Source organism: Pogona vitticeps, chromosome 2, assembly GCF_051106095.1.
Source record: "Pogona vitticeps strain Pit_001003342236 chromosome 2, PviZW2.1, whole genome shotgun sequence".
NCBI lineage: Eukaryota > Metazoa > Chordata > Lepidosauria > Squamata > Agamidae > Pogona > Pogona vitticeps.
In genome coordinates, this window is record NC_135784.1 from 168,843,038 (window position 1) to 168,861,354 (window position 18,317).

The 18,317-nt window shown below is 43.5% G+C and overlaps 1 protein-coding gene across 6 annotated transcripts in view; it reads right to left on the bottom strand.

The window, feature by feature from the left end:
• ARHGEF25 (Rho guanine nucleotide exchange factor 25) overlaps positions 1-18,317 on the bottom strand; it is an 83,151-nt gene that overhangs the window by 15,897 nt on the left and 48,937 nt on the right. For all 6 annotated transcript variants that reach the window (XM_020778392.3, XM_020778398.3, XM_020778378.3 and 3 more), the window contains 4 exons: positions 11,733-12,043; positions 9,225-9,302; positions 5,095-5,228; positions 4,285-4,351 (listed from right to left, as the gene is read on the bottom strand). In XM_020778392.3, the coding sequence (XP_020634051.3) occupies positions 4,285-4,351; positions 5,095-5,228; positions 9,225-9,302; positions 11,733-12,043 (590 nt within the window). The remainder of the gene's footprint in view (positions 1-4,284; positions 4,352-5,094; positions 5,229-9,224; positions 9,303-11,732; positions 12,044-18,317) is intronic.

Below are 18,317 nucleotides of genomic sequence, written 5' to 3' on the forward strand. Positions count from 1 at the left end.
ACAGATCCGTCCCAGGCACACTGCTGAACTAGAAAGCACTATGAGAGCTAAAACGGGACAAACCTACAGAAGCAGCAGCCATGCTGAGGAAGAATCGGCAGAGCTTTTGTGACAGGTTCTGCCTTACTTGGTCTCTCAGAGTCATGTGAGGAGTCAGCAGCTACACAGAAACTCGGCTGAACCAGTGGAAGTGACATTCGCAGCTTTTCAGGAAGCTTTTGGTCAAGGGCTCTTGCCCGTGGCTCCACATGGAAGCCAGCAATCATGGGATAAGAAGACGAGACCGCCCAAAGATATGTAAGCTGGTAGAAAAATACAGGGCCACGGAGTGTGGGAAAACATGAGCGGTATTCACTACCGGGGGAAGCAAGCTGTGGCGTCTCCCAAGGATCTTCAGTATAAACTCCAGTGGACTTTATCTTGTTCATAAATTATATGGAATCAGGAGTAAATTGCCAAGTTGGCAAATGATCCTGATTATTCGGGAGAGTAAAATCCCCAAAGCAGACTCTGAAAAGCTGCAAAAGAATCTTTCCCAACTGGGAATCTCAGCAGCAAAGTCACAAACAAAATCCAGTATGAACTGATGTTACCTTAAGAATCTAAAACTAACACACATAAACCAACGAGTTTTAAATTGACTGAAAGCACCCAGGCGAGAGATTTTGAAATCATAATAGAAACCTGACTATAGCTCAGTAAGTAGCAGAAACGCTTACCGAGAAATAGCTACTTTAGTGTTCAGAATTACATGTGGCACCCAGAGCAAAATATTGTACTGTGGGAAATTCTTATTCTGGATTTCAGATAGGCAGCCTTACCCTCTTCAATGGTCTTCTACCATCTCCCCTTGTTTTCCTGTTTCTTCCCCCAAACTTGCTGCACATTCTGCACTCAGGGTGTGACTACACTGGAGAAAAATGCAGGAAATACTATGGGTCTGGGGTGGTCCGATTCCTATTTTTTATCGCTGACCACATGACGCAGAGGGAAATGTGAATCAGTCTGGAATCTCCCTGAACAAATCTGTAGTTTTTCTCCTCCACTGCTGGGGTTTCTACTTTTTAAAAAACAGATCCATTCACATTGGTTCAGAAATGTGACTGCTTGAACCAATGCCACCACTCCAGAACATACTCAGGGAATGACAATCCAAACCTCTCAGCAAGATTTTTCAATGCCCTTTGAACAAGATTTTTCTTTCCTCTCCTTTTTGCTTCTTTGGTCTTTCTATTAAAGCTAAAGGTGAAGAAAACTTTGTTTTTTAACATTTTTCAGCAAACCTAATGAGAGGAGGAAGCCATTGTTTATAGCTTATTAGTCATACGGTTTTAACCGCGCCACCTGCAGGGCTATAAATAGAGCTGCAAACAAGCTACAAACAAGCTTCCTCTCTTTCTCCCTGTGTGGCCAGTTAATGTGGAGAGACCCAGGGAAACCTGAGTTTCTAGGTGCAACTTCACTGTAAATGAATGTGAGTCAATTTGCATTTCCCTCACTCTGTAGTTGCATCCTTAGTCCAGATTGGACTGTTTGAGCCTTTTCAGTTTCTCCCTCTTGCTGTCTTGTCCCTAAAACATTTTTTGGTATTTTTGCAAACCTTGAGGTTGACCAAATCCTAACAATAGCCCCCCTTTAGTGTTAATTTTGGCTTTATAAAGATCCACGCCAGAAGAATGAATTCACAGCTAGCATATAGGAATAGGTAAGATATTCATTCTATAGACATAGATCTATAAGTGTTAGCATTTACTGTGTGCTTTTTAAGAGATGCCTTACATCCTAAAAGTCATATCACGGAACTCGTCACAGAAAAGAGAAACTAATAATTTATGGATGGAGCTTCTACTCTGCAAAGACCTCTGGGTAGTGTAGGCGGCATATAAATTAAATAAATAAAATAAATAAATAAAGACAGATTTAACTAAGTTGGGATCTGTAGTTTGAGGGAGGGGAAAGGAGGAGAGAAGACGGCAATAACTAAACTCAACTTGACTAAAACTGTAAAATTATGATGTGGAGTCATGGATGCAAGAAAAACTCTCATAATTCCAGAAGCTGATGTCATTCAATAAGAGTGACTGGTGGCAGCAGAGAAAGGGGGAAACTTACACAGAGAGAGATATTAGAGAGTAAGTGTGTGAGAGAGATAAAGAGGGAGGAAGAAAAAGCAAGAGATAGCATGTAGAAATCACTAGTAGATTGCTCTATTGCAATAGCATCTGGAATCTTTCACAGACATTACTGCCTTTTGTTGTTGTTTAGTCATTAAGTCGTGTCTGACTCTTTGTGACCCCATGGACCAGAGCACGCCAGGCCCTCCTGTCTTCCACTGCCTCCCGGAGTTGAGTCAAATTCATGTTGGTAGCTTCAGTGACACTGTCCAGCCAACTCATCCTCTGTCGTCCCCTTCTCCTCTTGCCTTCACACTTTCCCAACATCAGGGTCTTTTCCAGGGAGTCTTCTCTTCTCATGAGATGGCCAAAGTATTGGAGCCTCAGCTTCAGGATCTGTCCTCCCAGTGAACACTCAGGGTTAATTTCCTTCAAAATGGATAGGTTTGTTCTCCTTGCAGTCCAGGGGACCCTCAAGAGCCTCCTCCAGCACCACAATTCAAAAGCATCAATTCTTCGGTGGTCAGCCTTCTTTATGGTCCAGCTCTCACTTCCATACATCTGCTACTGCAAAAACCATAGCTTTGACTATGCGGACCTTTGTCAGCAAGGTGATGTTTCTGCTTTTTAAGATGCTGTCTAGGTTTGTCATCACTTTTCCTCCCAAGAAGCAGGCGTCTTTTAATTTCGTGGCTGCTGTCACCATCTGCAGTGATCATGGAACCCAAGAAAGTAAAATCTGCCACTGCTTCCATATCTTCCCCTTCTATTTGCCAGGAGGTGATGGGACCAGTGGCTATGATCTTAGGGGGGTTTTTTTATGTTGAGCTTTAGACCATTTTTGGCACTCTCCTCTTTCACCCTCATTAAGAGGTTCCTCCTCACTTTCTGCCATCAGAGTGGTATTATCTGCATATCACAGGTTGCTGATATTTCTTCTGGCAATCTTAATTCTGGCTTGGGATTCCTCCAGTCCAACCTTTTGCATGATGTATTCTGCATATAGTTAAATAAGCCGGGGGACAATATACAGCCTTGTTGTACTCCTTTCCCAATTTTGAACCAATCAGTTTTTCCACATCCAGTTCTAACTGTTGCTTCCTGTCCCACGTATAGGTTTCTCAGGAGACAAATAAGGTGTTCAGGCACTCCCATTTCTTTAAGAACTTGCCATAGGTTGCTGTGGTCCACACCGTCAAAGCCTTTTGCACAGTCACTGAAGCAGAAGTAGATGTTTTTTCTGGAACTCTCTGGCTTTTTCCATAATCCAGCGCATGTTAGCAATTTGGTCTCTAGTTCCTCTGCCCCTTCGAAATCCAGCTTGTACTTCTGGGACTTCTCGGAGTTCTTTACTACCTTTTACTATGCTATAAATTCACTTTTACAATATTTCAGTGACTGTATGAACTAGAAACATGCCTATTCTTAAAGCAAAAAAAGAAACATGGGGTACTTTAGAGTGGCCCAAATACTGTGCCAGATACAAATTCTGTACAAACTTGCATGCGTGTAGAATTAATAAAGAGAAACCAATCTGGGAAAGCTGAGATTTATCAGGAAAACAAAAAGTAAAGAAGTGAGGTCTTCTGTTCGTGGGAAATATGGTTTGGGCACTCAAATAGAACACTGTGGGGCAATGGGAATGTAATTAGTTTTCACCATTTATAGAGGTCTTGTTTCTTTTAGAAACTGTTAAGGCACAGTCCCACTAACCTATATATTTAAGAAACAGAGTGGTGGAGATGGCACAGACCAGCTGCCAACAGATACTTGAACTGAGGGACAGGGGAATGTGAATTTCTTCTGATTAGCTTGTTTCCCTGTTCACAGTGGAATTTCCTTAGAGACATGTGCTTCAGGAATCAGACTTGCAAATGAAGCCCAAGATACCTAAGTGAGCAACATCAAGTGCTCTGTAAACAAATATGTTTCACCACTTGAGGGTGCACCTCCTCTAAAGAAAGGGCTAAACATATTCTCTAATTTAACCTTCAGCTGATTACTAAGACTACACTTGGTCCATTCTTCTTGCTGCTTTCAGGAGTACAACAGCAGGATAAATAAGCAGTACCCTCTTTCTGGAACATGGGCAGATCCTATAAAACTCTGGAGCCAGCCCTCCTGGTGGGCAGGGGAAAGCAGTGCCTTAAATGTGGGTGGAGGGACATACCTCCACAATTTGACCCAGGTCTTCCACGTACATCTTCTCGGTTTCAATCAACTCCCTGAGAACAAACCTGCAAGCAAGAGGAAACAGCAGTGTCTGAGGGGTAGGAACTTGACTGGCTGACCTGCCTTCCTCCTTGACTTCTATGTCCCTTCCAGCTCCCGTCGCTGGAACAGATGTTGCCAGCTGCAGAGACACAAGGGAGCCTCCTCCACAGAGCCCCTTGCATGGCTAAAAAGGAAGACACCCGGCTGCAGGAGTCTTTGCAGGCTACAGGCAGATCAGATCTGCTGTAGGAACACTGTGTACTGATATGGTTTGCCCCCATATATTCAAATCACTGTTATGCATGAACGTGGCAAGGGCTACGACAGAGATGCCACAGGCCATGTACACACAGTGTGTGCAAAGTGATGCCATGAGGCCTGAAATTACTTAACTATTACTTATTTCATGGAAAGGAAGAGCTACATTGCCCTCCATAGGTACCGCTGGGCTTTCTCTTATCAACAGCCCTACTCAGTCCAGTCACCACTGAGGGGTCATGGAAACAGCAGTCCATCATCTTCTGGAGAGCCACAGGTTAACCAGTTCTGTTCCATGAAGTCATTCCTGGGCCCACATGCTGTTCATATCCCCGAGTTTGCTAAGCTGAGCGTGTGAAACAGCAGCAGCTGGAAACACTCACAAGGTCTGTGCTCCCCAGCAACCGTGGTCTCTTAAGCAGCAAAGGCTGAGGCTTTCCCCCTCCCCACACCCGCCCTCTTCCTCCTGCCAAGTCTGTCAACTGGTGAACCAAAGGAAATCACTTACATACTCTTTTCTAAGGCACTGCGCCTCTCCTCCTCTTCTTGTTCCTTCGAGGCCGGGGGCTGCACAGGAGGTTCCGATGACGGCATGGGCCTGGGGCTCTGGGGGTCACTGGGGAGCACAGAAGGGCCGGGCGCCTGCCATGAGAGAAGAGAGCCCATGACATTGTATGGCTTGTAACAACCCACACAGTGGCTGACCAGGGAGATGGACTGCGGCCCCAAGGGACACATCAGATCATCTTGCCTGGGCCAAGAAGAGGCAGCAGCGGGCTGGTCTCATATTTCCCCTAACCTCACTCAGAACATGAGACACTTTAAAAGATAAGTGGAAGAGAGGGACTTCATGTCACTCACAGATCCAGGAACACGTCTCCAGCTTGGAAAGGACATCCGCTTTTGGCCCCATCACCTGATCAAGGGAGCTCCCACGTGAGGCCTTGATTGTGCAACTGCACTGCCCCATGCACAGAATTTTAGGGGGGGGGGAAGGGCCATGGGATGTTCTTTTCTATTTGTAGTCCTTCCATCTCGTCCTACCCCTTCTTCGTTTTTTCCCCTTCTTCTCAAGAAAACAAAAGCAAAGCAAGCCACTCTGAAAGAAAAGGCAAATAGCTGCATGCTGATTTTTGATGGGTAGCACTAGAGCCGTCCAGTTAACAGCCCAACGAGTGCCTGCAACAGAGCTGGAACTAATCTGGCAGTGGGGCCGTATATTCCAAATTAGACATTTCTTGAAAGAAACAAAATCTGGACCTTCCATTTCAAAGGTGCAAATGTTGCTTTTGTTTTTAAAATACAGTATCTGTGCACTAGCTGAAATCCAGTAGTAAGTTGCAACTAGAGTAGGCCCATCAAATCAATGGAACTTGCATAGATGTTGACTCACCAAATCTCCACTGAATCAGTGGACCTCCTCTACTTGTGACTTGCTACTGGAGTTTTAGCTACTGAATAAATAAAAGTCAAAACAATAGTAATTAAAAATGTATTCCCCCCTCCCCCAGTTGCTTTGTGTTGCATAAAGCATTTGTTAAAACGTATCAAATCAAATTTTATAAGGGCTTATTTGAATTTCCAATAGAAATCACACATAGAATCATAGGATCCAAAACAACAAGTTCTGCAGTTATGTAGCAGCATTCATTCCATCTAAAAAGGAAATAAATGAAAACAAATTCCTTTATGGAACTGTGAAGAAATCAAATGGCATTTCTTGATAATCGTATCAGTTTAAAAAAAGATAAACAGATGCCATTTCCTTTTGTAGTTTGTTAGGTATCATCCTCCATTTTATGATTCATATCAGTTACAGCACAATCCTATATGTTTCGACTCAAACTCATTACATTCATGGGGTTTAAATATATATTAAGCTTGCAATCTCAGACAATTTCATTAACTTCTGCTTCTTTCATAATTTAAAATAAATAAATTGGTGTTGGAACTTTTATGACTTTCTGTCTTTGTGAGATAATTATGTTGTTCATTCCAAACGTTTGCAGTTCAATATTTGCTCCGCCTTTTTTTTTCTTTTTTTTTTCTTTTTTTTTTGGCTTTCAAAGCCTGACTCTGTGTGACACCAAAACAAACACTCCCCACATCTTAAAATCTTGCTAATAAAATGTAGGGCGATAAAATATTAACAGCTTACCCTCTGGAGAGATAAGAGCACACAAGCCTGCTGAAATCAGTGTTTCCTACAAACATATTAAATTCCCTTCTATGGAGTCATCTGATGGAGCCACCTTATCTAGCTCAGCCCTTCTATCTACTCTCTGCCTTCTCAGGGTCTCTGGCAGAGATTTCTTTTGAGACCTGCCTTCACCTGAAATCTCTTAGCAGGGTCAGTGGCAGCGGGTGACAAACAGAAGCAGGACCACTAGGCAGGACTACAGGCACAACTGGGCATTGATTCATATGTGTGTGTGTGTGTGTGTGTGTGTGTGTGTGTGTGGGTGTGTGGGTGGGTGGGTGGGTGTGTGCGGGTGTGTGCGGGTGTGGGTGCGTGCGCATGCATGCATACGCGCGCGCGCACACACACACACACAGAGGCATTCACTCAAGACTCAGCCCAACCCATTCATTCATTCCAAACACAGCAGCTGAGGAGCAGGAAAAAAAATACACTTTGACCCAAATTCGAAAGGTTTGTACTCGTGGTACAGTGTGTTAAACTGCAGTACTAAAGCCAAACTCTGCTTGGGATCCTGGTTCAATCCCACATACCTGGTTCAAGGTTCACTCAGCCTTCCATTCTTCTGAGGTTGGTAAATTTAGCATCCAGTTTGCTGGGGTGGGGTGAACATGTAGCCTGCATAATTAAATTGTAAACTATCCAGAGAGTGCCTTAAATGCTATGGGGCTATATATAAGCAGCACACTTTTTGCTTTTACTTGTTGCTGCTTCCCACTTCTCCCTCCTTCCCTCTCTCCCTTTCTTTCTTTCTCAGAGGAAGAGAATACAGGTTGAACAGGAGGAGTACACAGGTAAGGATTTAATCCTTTGCACCCAGTGAGGAGACAGGCAGGAGTGGTCTGGGGAGTAGTTCTTGCCTTGTTTGCCTTAGTGAATCAGGGAACAGGATTGAATTGGGGAGCTTGCACATGCCATCTAACACTAAGTCACGGCTTCTGTGAACACTGCACAAGATCAAGAATAAGCATTTAATCTTCAAATTTAGTACAGTGGTGACTCGCAAGACAAATGCCTCGCAGGACAAAAAACTCACAAGACAAATGGTTTGGCAATGGGGTTGATGAATCACAAGACAAGTGTTCCTATGGCCATGCTTCGCAAGACAAATGTTTTCCGTTTTTTGTTCCTGTCTCATGTTTGCTGATTTTTAAATGTTTCTCTATGATGTTTAAAAAATTAATGTTTTTTGACTGAAATTTTTTAAATCATCTGCACAATATTATGGCTTTATAGAGTACTTAATAAACCCTTTGTAAACCACATTTGACTTTGTTCTGACTTTTTCAGCCCATAGGAACGCATTAATTAGATTTCAATGCATTCCTATGGGAAAACGCGTTTCGCAAGATGAATTTTTCGCAAGGCAACATTAACTGCGGAACAAATTAAATTCATCTTGCGAGGCACTAATGTACACTTTCTTTTTTAAACCAGAGGTGGAGAATGCGTGCCTTTCCAGATACTGTTGGACTGCAACTCTCATCAGCCCCAGCCAGCATGCACTATGGTATGGGACACTGGAAGCTGCCAGATGATAATATTCAATTTTTCTAACCGGGACACTCAAATATGTCAAGCAGAATTAAAATCTGAAGGGCTACACACTCTACATGTTCTAAATCTAACTGAATGCATTGCATCCATCATTACATGCTTTGTACATGAGAGGCACAGAAAGGAAAAAAACCAAGAATGAAGACAGAGAATTTGCTCATTGCAGCGACAGTGAGTTGTGCTATAGGCTGGGCTCTCTCGTGCAGTTATGTCACAGTAACACAAACAACATAACTTTTGGAGGCAAGCTGCTGCCTGCTATAAACATTATGGCCAAAATCCTATTGCTTCGGATAGTAAATTACACCAGAGTAAACCCACTGAATCAAGGGGGATTTGGTGAGCCAGCTCCTCTCTAACTTATATTGATTCAAATGGACTTACTCTGTCAAAATATTGCACAGCAGGATTTTGGCTTCAGTACTGTGTACTGAGTCATACAACTAATTGAGGCAACTTGCTTCCCAAAGTTATGCTGTTTTCTTTACTGCAGTGTAACTGTGAGACAATTTTGACCACAGTGTTAAATAGAATTGCTAAGACATAAAAATTTAAAAAATTGCTTTTGATCTTGTAAACTGGGTGCGAAGCAAACAGCTTAAACAAACCATATCCAGTCCAGATCCACCAAATTTCATAGGAGTCTCATATTACAGCACGTTCTGCTTCAAACTCTCCCACTGCTTCATCTCCCTTTCTTCTCAGTAGGGAAAATCCATTAAAGAGAAAATGATGTAAAAGCTGCAAGAGCCTTCCAACTATGCTAATGTGAGAAGCCCTCCATGTAGAAGTCCCTGCCCATGCAAGAGAGAAACGCTTGACCCTCTGCTTCCCAGACATCGCAGGGAGAGACATTTCTGTCCCCTGATGCCATAGCTCACCTGGGTGGATTTTCCTGAGCTGTCTCCTTCGAGCAGGCTGGACAGCAGGGAGAGATCTGGGAGGTGAGTGTTGCTATCCTGTAATATAAGGGAAGATGTTAGCCCATGGTAGTTTTCCATCCTGGCAAAATCTCCCCACCCACCCAAGGTGCCGTCAACTCAATTCTCATTTCTGGTGACCCTTTCCAAGAGTTTCTAGGTAGACAGCAGTCAAAAATGGCTTACACCTTCCCTTCTTCGTGAACAATCTGGGACTGTGCAGCTTGCCCAAGGCCACACAGGCATAGTGGGGAACTGGACTCCCAGCCTCTGGCTCACCAGCCAGGTACCTAACACACTGAAGGCAGGACAATCGCCAGCTGATTTTTCTTCAGTCAGGTCCTGACCTTCTCAGTTCATGTTACCACCAGCTCTCTCTAGAGTTGCCTCTTAGGTGTCCCTCTCCAAAAAGTCTAGTTGCTTTCACTGATTTTTAAAACTGGCTGACAGAGATATGAGCTCCGTGTTTCCCTTGTGAAGCCAAGAAACAGACAGAGAGACAGACCTGCAGAAGAAAACTCTTGGATGGGACAGGCTGCTTTCATTCTACTCATATCCTAACCATTTAAAAAAAAATCTATCCCACCATCATCCAGCTTGGATTTGTAAGTGGATGCAAGCCTGGCTGAGGGGAAATTGTCCTGGGTGAAGTATGGGAAGGGTTGGTTTTAGTGAGACTGAAGAATTTGTCACTGGTAAGAAGATATCAGCCCAAGCTGTTGATTCAGAACCCATGTACACACACACACACACACATACACACAAAGCAAGTGAGTATGTATCTACTGCAACATGCCAAGGATGACCCAATACATTTTGCTATCTGGGAGGCAACAAGAAGTGTGGCACATACACGTGTGTGTGTGTGTGTGTGTGTGTGTGTGTGTGCGCGCACACACACACACAGGCAGAATGACCCATGTCAAGGTATACAGTACCCAAAGCCAGCCAGGTTTTTTGGCACCTATGGCAGAAAATCTCACAAATGTCGCTCCCACTTCAGGGGAGAGCAAAAAATACAACAAATTACATCACTACCTATTGCAGCCCTCCAAGGCGGCTGGTTCACCCTTCCGAATGGTGTTTCCAGCCCAAGCAAGGGGAATAGATATTACTCAACTGAACATAAGTCATCATTCAGAAAAGACGTGACAGTGGGAAGATGGCTATAACAAAATGGACTGGATTATTTTCAAGAAAGTGTGTGGTTTTTGTAGTAACAGCAATGCCTTTGTCTTTCCTCTAAAAGACTACACAGCAGCTAACAATCTGTTAAAAACATAAAAACCTGCAAAAATTTAGCAGAGGCACAAAAACACAAATCAAAAGAAGCCTGGTGGTGACTATTAAAACAGCTTCAGACAAAATAAACATGTACGTGATAAAAAGCTTTCCTGCAAAGGAAGGTCTACGCAATGCACCAAAACGTGTAAAAAGAGATAGAAAGGTGGACTTTCCTTAAGACAGCTTCAAAGCCTTGATAATACTGCCCAAGATGTCCTCTCCTGGGTCCCAAAATGGTTGCGGAAAAAGACACAATTCATACTAGTGTAAAAGGAGGGCATTTCATTGCATGCCGTTTATCATACCAGCTACATGCATTGACATACCCTCTTTTGCAACACTGTGAAGGTGGAGTTGCCCTGTTTTATTTTGCACCTGGCCACACTGTTCTCCCCCACCCAGGTTGCAGATCAGCAAATGGCACCACAGACAAAATGGACCTTTCCCCCCTGCCACCCCTTCCCCATCACCAGTTCATTCTATACCATGAGCAAAGGTGACCAACAGCACGCTCAGTTTCACAGCTCCAAGTGAAAAATTAAGTCCCACTGATTCCACCGCAAGTATTCACTTAACAATTTTTGCAGTGCCCACAGGATCTGTGGAAAGAATGTCCAGGAGAGGATAGACAGGTGGAAACACCCGGTGCCACTCCGGAAACAATTAAGTGAAAGTAGGTTTTTGTAATAACAAAAGTAGGTTTTGTTTTTCAAATGGATTCAGAGTTGGGTGTGTGTGAGGAGAGCACGATAGTCTTTAAAACTACCCATGCTGGTTATAGGATTCTGGAGTAACAGTCTAAAAACGATAATTCTTCCGTACTCACATCTCCAACAAATTCTATGGGATCTTTTGGATTCAGGACAAACCCAACTCTGAACTCAAAACTTATTGGACCCCATAGGTTTTACAATCTCGGAGGCCCTAGTGACACACGTGCAGGGTTCAGAGGCTGAGACAGGGACCCCAGTCCCATGTTCCAGACTATATCAGAAGAAGATGCATGGCCTAAAATAGAGCATCAGGTTGGAGAAAGATGGCATAGGGGTTGGCTCTCCATCTGTGGTTGTGCTGAGATCTAGATTCCATAGAAGAGGCCGGGTCTAGCTAGCCTTGCCATGCTGCAGAAATTTGAACCAGATGGCCTCTAGCTCTATACGTCTGCGTTTTTATTCACTCTCTTACCATGCCAATCGACGCCCGTGGGCCAACCAAGGGCCCCTCCCCTTGGCCCAGAAGGCCCAGGTCGATGCTCTTGCGGTCCTCTTGCCGCCCATGTCGCCGGGTCCGGCCCTCTGTTTTCCTGAGTGGCCGTTCGCTCCGAGGTAGCCCACCAGCACTCAGCTTGCGCACAGGGTTCGTCAGCCATTTCTTGAGGGTGCTGACTGAGTGACGGGAGGCAGGGGAGCTGGGAGCCGAGCTGCTGGATGCCTGCGGCTGGACTGAAGCCACGGAAGCCGAGATGCTGCCATCACTGCCTGCAATGGAGTAGGGATCTGCAAGGAGAGGAAAGGCACCATCAATAAGGAAGCACATACACGGGTGGTATGCCACAGACAGCAAAAAAAAAAGTCAGAGGTATAGCAACAACATCCACGTTCTGAGGTCTCAAGCTTAAACTTGGAAGTCCTCCCTACCATAATGAGTTCTGGAGAAGTCATTCACTGTTGAGATCAAGGCACCATGGAGATATTAAAAGGCATTAGGAGAGGAGTCCCACAGCTCAGTGGCATAGGACATTTTTTGTTCATAGAAGCTTTGAGATCCCAGGTATTTCCTGTTTATCTTAAGCAGCAAGAGTCAAAGAGACCCTTGCCTTATTAATTTACAACTTTTATATCCGGCCTTTCTTCTGGGATAGAACTTAACAGTGTGCCAGACATGGGGGGTTTGTTGCGCCATGTTCTATCCAAGGCACTTCCCAGGCTCAGGCCTGAGTAGCTTCAACAAAAAAATGCTGTACCACATGCCTTTAGATGGGTACCTGTGGCCCTCCAGATGTCTTCAGACTACAAATTCCAGCATACCCTCTACACTGGTAACCCTGGCTAATGCTGATGAGACCAGAATGACATTACTTTCAACGCCTCTGGTCACTGGCCACAGAAATGACCATCTGCACTAGTGGGCTACTCAGTGAGTGTGGTTAAAGGAGCCACTATTAGCTCATGCTGTTCCTCTCTCCATTCAACACTAGCACTGGGCAACATCTCAGACAGTTCCCACGACAGCTAATATCTCTTCAGAAACCATTAAGACCTTCTTATGGCTTCAGCTTACAGTCTTCATGATTATTTTTATTGAACTCTCCACTAGGTGGTTATGGACTGTGACCTTGGAGGTTTTCATGCATATGAAGCACTGCCTGAAGTACAAGGCAATATGTTCCATGTGCGACCCAGCTGTTTTGCATCTATTTGGATTGCAAAATGCCAGCATAGTCTGGCACTGATGAGAAGTTGCAGTTTGGTGAATCCAATGCGATTCAGTGGTATTTGAAGCCCAACCTAAATGTTTAGAAAAGAAAGCAGAGGAGCAGGTGTGTCCATTCAAGAACCATGATAAATATAGTGATTTTTTTAAAAAAATCCAACTTGGAAGAAATTTAGAAAACTGTTAGAAAATGGCAGACTCATTTCTGTTTAGCTAACACCAATTCTATTTCTGAAACTAACTAGAAAGGTCTGAAACTAATTAGCAAAACAAAATCTCCCTGCACTAAAAACAAAGAATCTCAAAGAACAATGCTAACAGCCTAGGATTTTGAGGGATTTTCTCTATGGGTTTTTCGGGCTCTTTGGCTGTGTTCTGAAGGTTGTTCTTCCTGACATTTCACCAGTCTCTGTGGCCGGCATCTTCAGAGCATGGACAGAGTTCCAACTCGAGCATGGACAGAGTTCCTACTCCAGAGCATAGACAGAGTTCCTACTCCAGTCCTCTGAAGATGCCGGCCACAGAGACTGGCGAAACGTTAGGAAGAACCACCTTCAGAACACGGCCAAAGAGCCCAAAAAACCCACAACAACCATCAGATCCCAGCCATGAAAGCCTTTGAGATTTTCTCTGTTTTTCACAGCTATCAAAGAAAACAGCTTGTAATTCTATAAAAGAAGCCCCCTCCCCATTTTTCCCTTTAACTGCAGGTGGTGGAACTAATTTTCAACATAACGGTGTTGAAAAGGAATCAGCACATGCTCATGGACATTCCTCTGTATAATTATTCCATGTATTTTACATGTGATACCTCATATTGAAAACAGGTATAAATTAAGGTTTTTATGTACAGCCACAGGTGTGCATTCATGCTCACTAATATTCATCAAGAACACACAAAAAAGATATTCAACTGTAAAAATTGGAGCCAATTTACATAACCCACGTGTTTTGTCAGGAAGCAGATTCACTAGCTAAATGCCACACTGGGCTGTGTGTAGAAGCAATCATGAGAAAGCTGTCACAGTACACCCAGCTTTTAATTCAAAACCAATTTTACTACTTCAATACCAGCCTACTTTTAGGTTATTAATAAGTATGAGACACATGGCTGTTTTGATGGCATACAGATCCAAGATACCAGATCCAAACAATTCATTTCTCATTTCTCAGATTATCTGCTCCTAATTCTACCATACTTTTCTTCTAAAGGCACAGGGTCCTTTCTCATCTGTATGTGTGTCACTTACATGTGTCTTCACACTTGATTACAAATACAATATACTTGGGGACATCTTAAGTTTTCTGATGTTTGCCACAATAAATGATTATTTGCATGTGTTAATAGGGCTGCCACAGAGCAAATTTTCATTCGACTTTGTGTTACCTCAACATAGAAAGCTTTTCAACTATCAGGTCACACAGCCAACAGCCAGATTACCAAATGCAGAAAAATTAAGGAAATTACCGTATTTTTCGCTCCATAAGACGCACCAATTTTTTAGGAGAAGAAAACAGGAAAATATAATCTGTTTTCTTCACTCCATAAGACACACAGACTTTCCACCCCCCTGTTTTGTGGGGGGAAAGTGCGTCTTATGATGTGAAAAATACGGTAACGTGGCAGGCCAGATTCACGGCTGGAATCTAGATTATATTTATTTATTGTTTTTTCATCCCATTCCTCCTCTTAAGTTATTCAGGATGCATCATATACATACTGTAGTTCTCTTCCATGTCATTCTGACAACCGTCATCTTGTGAGGTATGCCACAATAAGAGCAAATACCACACATAACCAAATACGGACTCCCACCTGGATCTCCCTGGCCGTAGTCCAAGTCATACCACACCTACAACATCCCAGTCTTCCCTACGGTGTCTTGCTGAATGTATGAGTGCCTTCTTACATTCTGTCAGGGATGCTACACTGGGATCTGTGATATCCCACTGACACATGCCAGATAGATCCATCACTTGTTCTTGTAGACATCAATTGATATTTAACTCTTCCATCATCCGTACACCATCATAGAAAAGTGTAGTTCACATATGGTTTCTAGTTGTTGTCCCATCTATATTGCTTAACTATAGCGTTTGCATTATGCCACCCTGTAATGAGTTTGATCACAAGCAGTTTAGATATGTTTTAAGTAAGCAACATACACATACACACCCCAGAGCCAAACCTGCTTAACTTATCAGCTGGCCCCAAGTGTTTAGGACTATGTACTGAATGTGCACAAGAGGCAACAGAAATGTGCCCAATTTAAGCAATATTGGCTCAGCATAGCAGCTAACAAGTTGAAGGCAGAAGAAAAGCCCCAAGTTTCCAGAAAGAAGTGCTACATCATCATCCTACTAGCTGCCCTGCAGGAGCTAATAAGGCAATGCAGTGGAATGGCACCTGCTCCTGAAATAACACTGCCTGCATCAAGGACACAGGATGTGTCAAGCCGGTAACCCCACCTTGGAAACTGCCATGACAGTGTGAGGGGAGTTGCCATGACAACTGGTCAGAACTGCACATGTCCATGGCCTAGTTGGGACCAAGGCTTGGGAAGAACAAAGCTGAATCCACAGAGTGTAGGAAACAGATATAACTTGCTGTAAAGTTGCTGATTCATTTCCCCATAGTTTTAGACCTACTGTTCCGCATTCAGTACTTGAACTATAACACTTCAGCAGCAAAGAGGAGCCTGACTTGACTGAATGGCACTCCCTATTTTAAAAGAGATCCTCCAGGTAAAAACTGTCACCACATCAAACTGTTAGGGAAGCAGATACAAGCCTTTTTATCTTTGCTACCCTGTGCACTTACATTGCAAAGGATAGTCAAGAAGTAAAAGTAAAAGGTGACAGAAGCAGGGTCAGAATCCCAAATGCAGTTTTTCAGTGGTTGTCATGAAGAGACAAAGGGAAATACTAGAACAACGAGAGAGAGAGAGAGAGAGAGAGAGAGAGAGAGGAGAAGAAGAAGAAGAAGAAGAAGAAGAAGAAGAAGAAGAAGAAGAAGAAGAAGAAGAAGAAGAAGAAGAAGAAGAAGAAGGAGGAGGAGGAGGAGGAGGAGGAGGAGGAGGAGGAGGAGGAGGAGGAGGGGGAAACATGGAATCTCTTCCAGAAGATCCAAGAATTCAAAGGGAAATTTAAGCTACAAATGCTGAATAACTAACATGAAAGCACACTATCTGATCAAGAGAAAATAAAGAGAAGCTGGAAACAGTATACAGAAGGAACAAAAAGATGACAGACCTCCTTTGAAGAGGAAGCCTATGATGAAGAACCTACAGTTCTAGAAAGTCAAGTGAAAGTTGCTCTGAAATTATTTGGAAATGATAAATCACCAGGGGTAGATGAAATATCGACAGATCTGTTCCAAGCCACAGAGAATGAATCTGTCACAGTCCTAACACGAACATGTCAACAAATATGGAAAACAAAACAATGCCCCGCAGATTGAAAAAACTCAATATACAGTCTTATCCCTAAGTACAGAGATGCCAAGGACTTCAGTAACTACAGGACCATTCATTTAATTTCTCGTGTGACCAAAGTGATGCTCAAGGTGTTGCAATGAAGGCTTTTACCTTATATGGAAAAAGAAATGCCTGATGTCCAAGCTGGATTTCAAAAAGGAAGAGGCTCTCAAAATCACATTGCAAATATCCACTGGCTACTGGAGAGCACTGAAGAATTTCAGAAGATCAGTCTATGCTTTATAGATTACACCAAAGCCTTTGACTGTGTACCGGTAGATCATGAGAAAATATGGATTGTTCTGAAAGAAATAGGTGTGCCTCAGCCTTTGACTGTCCTGATGCATAACTTATATTGTGGACAAAAGCTACCATTAAGACAGAATTTGGAGAGACAGAATGATTTCCTATAGGCAAAGGCATCAGGCAAGAGTGCATTTTATCCCTTCATTTGTTCAATCTGTACACAGATCATATGGAAAACCGGCTGGATTCAGACGAAGGAGGGGTGAACTTTGATAATTTAATCAATAATTTACAATATGCAGATGACACCATCTTATTAGCAGAAAGCAGCAATGACTTGAAACTACTGTTAGGAAAAGTAAAAGAATAAAGTGTTTGTGGCGTTCGCCCACATCATGAATATTCATATGCTATGTGCATAGACTAATGGAAACGCTGGAGGGGTAGAGTCACAAGGTACAAGAGACTCAGGTTTAGATAGGGTTTTGAGATGGAGAATTAGAGAGTTGAGAGAGTTTTGGAGTTTGGGTGAGAATGGTGGTTGTGGGTGGATAAAGAAGAATGTTTGTTTAGGAGTCAACAACATTGCTGGTTCTGTCAACACCTGTATCAATAAACAATTTCTATTTGCTTCTTCTAAAATGACATATGGTCTGGACATCTATCATTAATAGTAGGTATTGTTGATGAAATCAACTGGTGGCAGCTGAAGGGCACGTAGCCTGAGCTCCTTGATTTGATGAAAGAAGCAGGGGCCACATGGAATCGTGACAGTGCCAAAGCAGGATCGCAGCTGAATGTTGGGACAAAAATCACTACAGAAGAACTACATAACTTTAACACTGACAATAAAGAAACTGAAATGGTTAGAGATTGTGTATACTTGGTTCAATCATCAACCCAAATGCAGAGTGCAGTCAAGAAATCAGAAGAAGACTGATTTGTATTGTGAAAGCTGGACAGTTAAGTTGACAGGGAAAAAATATTTGCTGAAATGTGCTGGAAGTCAGCTTTGCAGATACCCTAGATTGCCAGAAAGACAAACAAGTGGGTCCTAGATCAAATCAAGCCTGAACTATCTCTGGAGGCAAAATGTTGAAACTGAAGCTGTCCTACCTTGGCAACATCACAAGAAGGCACAATTCTTTGGAAAAGATAATAATGCTGGGAAAGATGGAAGGCAGCAAGAAAACAGGCAGCTGACTCTTTTTTTTTATCAGTTAACCACTTCTCACCCAAAGTCAAAGCAATTATCAGTGCTGTTTTTCAGCCAGTGTGAATGGTAGTGAGCACAAGAGGATATTCTGCAGACCAGTGGTCCCCAACTTTTCCAAACTGTGGACCGGTTGGGAGGGCGGGGTCCATGCACGGGGCAGGGAATCCCCTGTGCTTGCAGGTGGGTGGGGCGCGCTTGCCACACACACAGATGGGTGGGGCACCGTGCATGTGGGTGGGCCTGAGTCAGGGGAGTGCATGCGGGGGGGGCAGGATATCTGTCTGTGCGGCCCGGTCCTGCCGACGCCACGGACCAGCACCAGGCTGTGGACCAGGGGTTGGGGGCCCCTGCTGTAGACCATCTTGGCTGCTGCCATTGGTGTTGATAATATTCAAGCTG